Genomic DNA, 10,023 nt, shown 5'->3' with positions numbered 1-10,023 from the left:
GCATACCCTGGCAGAAATAGCATTTTTTGGCATGATCAGTCATATTTTCAATATCAATGCCAAAATTTCACTCTTTTATTGAAGGATGATCATCATATGAAGCCATTTATTATCAAATAGTTGTTTGGCTCCTTTTTAAATCATAATAACAGAAATCGCCCAAATTTTTAATATTATACAGGATTTATATAGCACCAACAGTTTGCTCAGCACTTTACAATATAACGAGAGACAATACAGCAACAATACAGTTCAATACAAGAGGGATAGGAGGGCCCTGCTCCTTGGAGCTTACAATCTAGGAGGGAGAATGGCTCTGAGCAAAAGTTTACATACCCTGGACTGTTTGGCCTTGGTACAGACACACAAGGTGACACACACTGGTTAAAATGCCAATTAGAGGTTAATGTCCCACATCTGTGGCTTTTTAAATTGCAATTAGTGTCAGTGTATAAATAGTCATTGAGTTTGTTAGCTCTTTTCTGATCCCCATGGCTCAGTATCTAGCCTAGTCAGTGCTTCCACGTAAGAGCTGTCAAAAGTCCTGCGTAACAAGGTAATGGAACTTTATATAGATGAAAAGGACATAAAAACATGTCCAAAGCCTTGAATATACCAATCAGTGCTGTTAAATCACCCATTAAAAAGTGGAAAGTTCGGGATCTCTTGATACCAAGCCAAGGTCAGGTAGACCAAGAAAGATTGCAGCCATAACTGACAGAAGAATTGTCCGGGATTCAAAATGGAAACCCATAGGTAACCACAAGAAAAATACAGGCTGCTCTGGAAAAAGACAGTGTGGTTGTTTTGAAGGAGCATAATATGATGACACTTGAACAAAAATTAGCTGCATGGTTGAGGTGCCAGAAAGAAGCCTTTACTGCATCAATGACACAAAAAGGCCTGGTTACGCATGTCAAAGATGCAGTAAAGGCTTCTTTATGGCACCTCGACCATGCAGCTCATTTTTGTTCAAGTGTCATATTGTGCTCCTTCAAACAACCACATTGTCTTTTTCCAGAGCAGCCTGTATTTTTCTTGTGGTTTATTTATGGGTTTCCATTTTGTATCCCGAACAATTCTTCTGTCAGTTATGGCTGCAATCTTTCTTGGTATACCTGACCTTGGCTTGGTATCAAGAGATCCCCGAACTTTGCACTTCTTAATAGGTGATTTAACAGTACTGATTGGCATATTCAAGGCTTTAGACATCTTTTTATGTCCTTTTCATCTATATAAAGTTCCATTACCTTGTTATGCAGGACTTTTGACAGTTCTTTTCTGATCCCCATGGCTCAGTATCTAGCCTAGTCAGTGCTTCCACGTAAGAGCTAACAAACACATTGACTATGTATATACTGACACTAATTGCATATTAAAAAGCCACAGATGTGGGACATTAACCTCTAATTGTCATTTTAACCCGTGTGTGTCACCTTGTGTGTCTGTACCAAGGCCAAACATTCCAGGGTATGCAAACTTTTGATCATGGCCATTTGGGTGATGTCTGCTATCATTATGATTTAAAAAGGAGCCAGACAACTATTTGATAATAAATGGCTTCATATGATCATCATCCTTCAATAAAAGAGCATTTTTTGCCATGATCAGTCATATTTTCAATATCAATGCCAAAATTTCACAATTTCTGCCAGGGTATGCAGGGTAACCTTTGAGCACAACTGTATCTCACCACAGGATTCCCCAACAGATAAAAATCTGTCAGGTGCTTAAATCTTCTCCAGCAGCTTAAAAAAAACCCTGAAAAATCAGTTCTGGGCGGACTTGCTCTAAAATACAAGTGAAAACTACAGTTTGCCGTAAAGGATAGTTTCAGTTGATACACCAAGCTTAGAGTTGCTGATATCACTTGCTCCTTGACCAAACAATAAATCCCACAGTTTATATTTGCCTACACTTCTGCCTCCAGGTATGAGAATGGTCCAGTTTGAATAAGACTAGATCACTGCTAAAGAATCTTCACTCTTCGGATGGCTATTTGCTGACTGCTGGAATATAATCAAGTAAGGCTGCTATGTTCTTTCACAGCATTTTGGTGAAAATCCATGCCTCCAACATAAAATGATGCAGAGGAAAAAAAAACTAACTTTACTTTGAATTTGTTTCATTTCCTCACTGTAAGATCCATGTTCTAGCCTGTGGATTTCTTTAAATACTAAGTTTCTTGGTACACATATTTAGTCCACAAACACTTTTCTAAATTTCTTAGCTTTTGTGAAACACAATATTAGAAAAAAAAAACATTTAACCACTTGCTGCCTGTCCAGGCTAGGCAACGCACTAGTGCACAATGCTGTGTTCAGCGGATCATGGTGTTCGGTACTCTGCCGCTGTAAGTGGCCAGGGTATCACGTAACCGCTATGACCAATCATAGCAAATACATGTAAGCAAAACTGTCATTGATGGCTTCCATAGAGGACACCTTGCTTACTATTGTGATGTTGTGATTTGCCCACAGCTATCCCATGATACCTGGCACACTGTACCATGTGATTTAACTGTAGCCAATTACAGCATCGTAATAGTAAGCAAGCTGTTATAAGCAATACTTTTAACTGTCATGAATGGAAGCCATTCTTGACAGTTAAAAGTATTGCTTATAACAGTGACAATGATCACTGTTATAAGCAATAACTAAAGAAAAAAAAACACCCCCTCCCACCCAGCGTACTACAGTGTCACTATGGTGACAGAATGTAAAAATAGTGCTGAATAGCAAAAAATGTCCTGGTCATGATGGGAATAAAATCTTCCGAAGGTCAAGTGGTAATAGGTTTGGTTTAAAAACAAACACTGTAGATTTTTTTTTTTTTGTTAATCAGAATTTTATATTTTACAAACAATGTACAAATAAAAATATTTATAAAAAACAGTAAACAAAACAATTAAGTTAATTTAGGAATCCTATACACAACATGCTATTAAATTTCAGCTGACTCTGCAGGGTAGCAAAATACTGAAGATCTGTTTGTCTCATAAACTTCAGTGTAACAGGAAATGGCAGTTTCTATTTGTGAGATCCATTGCTTCTGTAAAATATATAGAACATGGTAATATTAAGCATGGCACTTATCCAGACTTGCTCTTATTTGTTAAGGGTTGTAGTTTTTATTTCAAGTCTAGCTCTAGCCCCCACCTACCTATTGACTTATCACTGTGATATCTGCCCTTACTTACCAATAGTAAAGCATGGGAGGTGAAAGGGCAACTCTAGGCTTTACCAGAAGTCGGAATCGGCAGGTTTAAGGACTCCGAAAGCTGTTAAAAGGTACATCTAGGAGCCTGCATTTATTCTTGTAACCAGCTTTCACAATGTGTCAGGCTTATCTCAAAAGGAAAATTGTAAACACAGACCTTATAAATCCTTCTGGTCATGGATGCCATATCATTTAAACCACATAAAACACATTCTAAGCCCAATGCTTCATATTACAAAAAGAAAAAAAAAATCTAAGCATTCACTGTACTAGACACTGTATCATACAGTCAGGTCCATAAGTATTGGGACATTGACACAATTCTAACATTTTTGGCTCTATACACCACCACAATGGATTTGAAATGAAATGAACAAGATGTGCTTTAACTGCAGACTGTCAGCTTTAATTTGAGGGTATTTACATCCAAATCAGGTCAACAGTGTAGGAATTACAACAGTTTGCATATGTGCCTCCCACTTGTTAAGGGACCAAAAGTAATGGGACAATTGGCTTCTCGGCTATTCCATGGCCAGGTGTGTGTTATTCCCTCATTATCCCAATTACAATGAGCAGATAAAAGGTCCAGAGTTCATTTCAAGTGTACAATTTGCATTTGGAATCTGTTGCTGTCAACTCTAAAGATGAGATCCAAAGAGCTGTCACTATCAGTGAAGCAAGCCATCATTAGGCTGAAAAAACAAAACAAACCCATCAAAGAGATAGCAAAAACATTAGGCGTGGCCAAAACAACTGTTTGGAACATTCTTAAAAAGAAGGAACGCACCAGTGAGCTCAGCAACACCAAAAGACCCGGAAGACCACGGAAAACAACTGTGGTGGATGACCGAAGAATTCTTTCCCTGGTGAAGAAAACACCCTTCACAGCAGTTGGCCAGATCAAGAACACTCTCCAGGAGGTAGGTGTGTGTGTGTCAAAGTCAACAATCAAGAGAAGACTTCACCAGAGTGAATACAGAGGGTTCACCACAAGATGTAAACCATTGGTGAGCCTCAAAAACAGGAAGGCCAGATTAGAGTTTGCCAAATGACATCTAAAAAAGCCTTCACAGTTCTGGAACAACATCCTATGGACAGATGAGACCAAGATCAACTTGTACCAGAGTGATGGGAAGAGAAGAGTATGGAGAAGGAGAGGAACTGCTCATGATTCTAAGCATACCACCTCATCAGTGAAGCGTGGTGGTAGTGTCATGGTGTGGGCATGTATGGCTGCCAATGGAACTGGTTCTCTTGTATTTGTTGATGATGTGACTGCTGACAAAAGCAGCAGGATGAATTCTGAAGTGTTTCGGACAATATTATCTGCTCATATTCAGCCAAATGCTTCATAACTCATTGGACGCCGCTTCACAGTGCAGATGGACAATGACCCAAAGCATACTGCAAAAGCAAACAAAGAGTTTTTTAAGGGAAAGAAGTGGAATGTTATGCAATGGCCAAGTCAATCACCTGACCTGAATCCGATTGAGCATGCATTTCATTTGCTGAAGACAAAACTGAAGGGAAAATGCCCCAAGAACAAGCAGGAACTGAAGACAGTTGCAGTAGAGGCCTGGCAGAGCATCACCAGGGATGAAACCCAGCGTCTAGTGATGTCTATGTGTTCCAGACTTCAGGCTGTAATTGACTGCAAAGGATTTGTAACCAAGTATTAAAAAGTGAAAGTTTGATTTGTGATTATTATTCTGTTCCATTACTTTTGGTCCCTTAACAAGTGGGAGGCACATATGCAAACTGTTGTAATTCCAACACCGTTCACCTGATTTGGATGTAAATACCCTCAAATTAAAGCTGACAGTCTGCAGTTAAAGCACATCTTGTTCCTTTCATTTCAAATCCATTGTGGTGGTGTATAGAGCCAAAAATGTTAGAAATGTGTCAATGTCCCAATATTTATGGACCTGACTGTATGTGACTAATGAGGGATATGTACTTTATTGACCTTTTTGCTGTCAGTTTAGAATTTCTAATCATAATAAAAAAAAAAAAAAAACACAAGCAGTGTGAAGATGCCCTAAGACAGCAACCATCAGCACAAGGGGCATTTCTTCTTGAATGTAAGTACCATTCCTTGTCAAGATTTAAAGGATATGTAAAGTGCAACATGTGCAGCATCTGTCTGCTCTCCCCCCAATCCCACCCTCCCTGTGACAGCGGGCCAGAGATAGTCTCCCCACACCCACTGTCAGAATTCAAAAACAGCATGGCTGTGCAAGGCTCCACCCACATGACTGCATGATTCATTCCCAGAGTTCTGTGATTTAATGAACTACAAGTACTGTCATCCTTTTGCTGCTGTCTGCTTGTATCTCTCAATGAACTACTAGGGTGCTGATGAGAGCTCTATTTAGTTCACTGATCTTCCTGTCATTCAGTAACTGTCTGCCCATATCAGAGGTATGGGCCAACAGCTACACAAACAATCTGCAGGAGCCTGCTGACCACGGGTGCAATACTTTACAGGCTCCTAAAAAACAAAAAAAATTATAAATGCACATTTGTTAACTGCAGGAAAAAATGTGCATTTATTATTATTTTTTTATTTGAACTTATCCTTAAAAAGGAAACAAAAAGGTTCTGCCAGAGATCTCCACCTCATACAGTTTCCTGTGATGGGGTGACAACACTGCTGCACTGCTCCTGAATTCAGAGCAATGTTGTCACCCTCATGTAGGCTTTTCTTGCTTACACTACAGTGGGATGAAAATACATTGCAGCAGGTGTGGGTAGTAGCACTGCCTCTGCTGCTGAAATCCTCCCATTGTGAGCTGCAGTGTCTGGAAGGAGGAGAGTGAGGAACACAATCAAGGAGGATTTGGCTCACTTGGTGGAGTTGAGGGATTCTTTTTTTAGTTTATGAGATTTGGTTATCACATAGTAACTAGATTTGGGCCCTGTTTAGGTTGGCACACAGAATCCTATAGCTGTAATAAATGTGTTGATTAGTGTTTTTTAACAGTATCACTATCAATTATGGTGCATCACACTATAAAATAGAAAAGCTTGACAAACCTTTTCAGATTCAGTATGTGCTTGCATGATGAAGGCAGCAATACACTGCTGATAACGATTCTCATGCTGGATTAGGAAAGCATTCCTCATTCCATACACTATTAAATACAGAAGGAGTCAGTCCTGTGTCCTTTCTAATACCAGATACTGTGGGCAATCATACTTTCGTACCTGTAGCATGGAAGGCATCAATACTTTTTATGCTTAGCCTGTCTAGTGGAATAGGCTGGTCCAAGACTTTGCAGTAACCACCTTCTTTCACTATGCGCTGCAGCTCTGGGTGTAAAGATGGGTACATAGTACAAGCTTCTATATTGGATGGTTTCTGGGAAAAAAAAAGACTTTACAACACAAGACTAATAAAAAGTAATAATTGAGTGAAAAACACCCATCTCACTGCCTAAACTTGGGATTGCCCCACAATTGACAGATTATAAACATTTCTACATCACATAAAAGAGATGGGCTGGAATTCCACCCTAACCAAACACAAATTTCAGTAATTGTCTTAAAGCGATATTAAACCCCAATTATGTATTATATTGCAGATTACCATTATCATTAGATATGGTGGCTGCATTCATTTTTTTAGGCTATTTTTTCCCATTTTCACCAGGTGATCCGGCCAGCAACACACCTGTATTAGAGTTCCCCGCTCTAGATGAAGGAGCACAGGGGGCACCTTTGGACAGCAGCACTGGTAATCTGGTGGGGAGGTGCGCTGTTTTAGATGTACTAGCAGAATTAGATACAATAACAAATTGAAGACAAACTTCAGCGCATACTCCAGTTACAGCAAATGTTTTTTTTTTCTTTTGGGATAAAGCTTGTACATGAATAAACAACAACTGATCATTGTAAGCAGCCATCAGTGGTAAATGGTTTGTCCCAACATGTTTAACTGCTACATTTGCAGGAGGGTTCGTTCTGTTGAAAAACAACATACTTACTGGCCAGTTCATCATGTCAAAATAAAAGAAAGACTAAAAAAAAGGAAACTGATACAGTCATCACATCTAGGAGTTGGTAAGCTGCAATATAATGTTTGATTTTGGGTTTAATACCACTTTCATTCTATATTCACAATTCTAATCGCTGGAGCAATGAACTTGCCTGATTACTCTGGCCAGAGAATCTCCCACTACAGAGGTTGTGAGAGGCCGCTCACTTTGCATGAAAATGCATTTAAAATTTAGATATTCCACTCATTCATATGTGGCTAGTTTACCTCTACAGTTAGGTGCATATATATTTGGACACAGGCACAATTTAATTTTTTTCAGGTTTTTACCAAAACATATTCAAGCTATAGTTATATAATGGATATGGGCTGAAAGTGTGCACTCTCAGGTTTATTTGAGGATATGTACATCTAAATTGGAGGAAGGGTTTAGGAATTACAGCTCTTAAGAGTAGTTATCCCCCCCTTTTTCAAGGGACCAAAAGTAATTGGACAATTGAATCAAAAGCTGTTTCATGGCCATGTGTGGGCTACTCCTTCGTTATTTCATCAGTTAAGCAGGTAAAAGGAAACAAATCCATCAGAGAGATAGCAGCAACATTAGGAGTGGCCACATCAACAGTTTGGTACATTCTGAGGAAAGAAAAACTCACTGGTGAGCTCAGCAACATAAAAAGGTATGGAAGTCCACAGAAGACAACAGTGGTGGATGATCGCAGGATCCTCTCTATGGTAAAGAAAAACCCATTCACAACATCCAGACAAGTGAAGGACACTCTCCAGGAGGTGGGCGTATCATTGTCAAAGTCTACAATCAAGAGAAGACTTCACAAGAACAAATACAGAGGGTTCACCACAAGGTGCAAATCATTCATAAGCCTGAAGAACAGAAAAGCCAGATTAGACTTTGACAAAAAAACATCTATAAAAGCCAGACCAGTTCTGGAAAAGCATTCTTTGGATGGATGAAACTAAGATTAATCTGTACCAGAATGACGATGAAGAAAAAAGTGTGGAGAAGACTTGCAACAGCTCATGATCCAAAGCACACAACATCATCTGTAATACATGGTGGAGGCAGTGTGATGGCATGGGTATGCATGGCTTCCAGTGGCACTGGGTCATTGGTGTTTATTGATGATGTGACAGAAGACAGAAGCAGCCGGATGAATTCTGCAGTGTTTAGAGATATACTGTCAGCCCAGATTCAGCCAAATGCAGCAAAGTTGATTGGACGGCGCTTCACAGTACAGATGGACAATGATCCAAAACAAACTGCAAAAGAAACCCAGGAGCTTTTGAAGGAAAAGAAGTGGAATATTCTGCAATGGTAGAGTCAATCACCTGATCTCAACCCAACTGAGCATGCATTTCACTTGCTGAAGGCAAAACTAAAGGCAGAAAGACCCACAAACAAAGAACTACTAAAGACAGCTGCAGTTAGAGCCTGGCGAAGCATCAGAAAGGAGGAAACCCAGTCTTTGGTAATGTCCATGGGTTCCAGACTTCAGGCAGTCATTGCCAGTAAAGGATTCTCAACAAAATATTACAAATGAACATTTTATTTATGATTATATTCATTTGTCCAATTACATTTGAGCCCCTGAAAATGGAGGAACTGTGTATAAAAATGGTTGCAGTTCCTAATATTTGCACTTGATATTTATGTTCAACCCCTTGAATTAAAGCTGAAAGTCTGCACTTCAAATTCATTTGGATTGTTTTGGTTTAATTCATTCTGGTAGCATACAGAGCCAAAAGTATGAAAATTGTGCCCGTGTCCAAATATATATGGACCTAACTTTTTATATTGGTTTTAAAATATAGGACATGCTTCATTTTCCTACGTTACAAGTTAATCAAACCCACTGAAGTGAACAGTAAAACAAATATACATGTATCACGCTATGTTGTGCACTTTCTTCAACATATCTGCACCAAAGAAAATCTGTGCTCTGAATATTTCTCCCTCTCTACATAATGAATGGACAAATATTTGCAGTACTGTGGATGAATAAGTATGGAAAAGGCCCTCATAGAAAAATAAATGCCTCTGTAACCAGAAAAGATCGTAGCACTGCAAGGAAGCTGGAATGACCTTTTCACAACATATGCACGTAGTGTGAAAAAGTAAGTACATCCCACGGAAAATGTTGCCTTTTCAACATAGCAGAACAGGCAAACATTAGATCTTCATTCAATTAGTGCCTACAGATAATGCATACTTGTCACATTCAAAACAGTACATGCCAATAATTAGAACATTTTTTTTTTAGGGAATATGCATCTGGAACATTTCTCATCATGCACAATGGCTTAACCACTTCAGCTCTAAGCCATTTTTGGCACTTTTTGTTAACATATTAATATAAGTATTTTTTGCTAGAAAATGTCTTAGAACCCTCAAACATTATATATATTTTTTAAAGCAGAGGCCCTAGGGCGGGTGTCGGCAACCCGCGGCTCCAGAGCCGCATGCGGCTCTTTTTCATCTTTGCTGCGGCTCCAGAGCACACTGCCCACCCGGTGACAGGCAATAGGGTTTCAGTGGTCGGCAAGCCGTGGATCGCAAGCCACATGCGGCTCTTCTGTGTGCCGGGCGCCAGCTCCCCTCCCTCCTCTCGGGCGGCCGCCTCAAAAGTCAGGACTCTTTTAATCCGGCCCGCGGAGCGTGGAACATTGGCTGTCAGGATGTAGGCGGGGCAGCCAGGATGTAGGCGGGGCAGCGTGACTAACTCCTCTCCTCTCACAGTCCGCCCTGAAGACCGGAACACAGCGCGGGAACACAGCGAGAGGAACGCGCGGAG

General features: G+C 39.9%; 1 protein-coding gene across 4 annotated transcripts in view; it reads right to left on the bottom strand.

Moving 5' to 3' along the window:
* Window positions 1–2,828: 2,828 nt before the first annotated feature.
* PLEKHG7 (pleckstrin homology and RhoGEF domain containing G7) overlaps window positions 2,829–10,023 on the bottom strand; it is a 138,771-nt gene continuing 131,576 nt past the window's right edge. For all 4 annotated transcript variants that reach the window (XM_089652640.1, XM_089652631.1, XM_089652663.1 and 1 more), the window contains 3 exons: window positions 6,427–6,580; window positions 6,256–6,353; window positions 2,829–3,051 (listed from right to left, as the gene is read on the bottom strand). In XM_089652640.1, coding sequence (XP_089508766.1) covers window positions 2,944–3,051; window positions 6,256–6,353; window positions 6,427–6,580 — 360 coding nt within the window. In that variant the 3' untranslated portion in view covers window positions 2,829–2,943. The remainder of the gene's footprint in view (window positions 3,052–6,255; window positions 6,354–6,426; window positions 6,581–10,023) is intronic.

The sequence above is a fragment of the Staurois parvus genome, unplaced genomic scaffold, assembly GCF_062004578.1.
Source record: "Staurois parvus isolate SC_StPar_1 unplaced genomic scaffold, SC_StPar_1.0 ptg000025l, whole genome shotgun sequence".
NCBI lineage: Eukaryota > Metazoa > Chordata > Amphibia > Anura > Ranidae > Staurois > Staurois parvus.
Note: the sequence above shows the minus strand (reverse complement) of the source record. Positions and strands in the feature narration are given on the sequence as shown.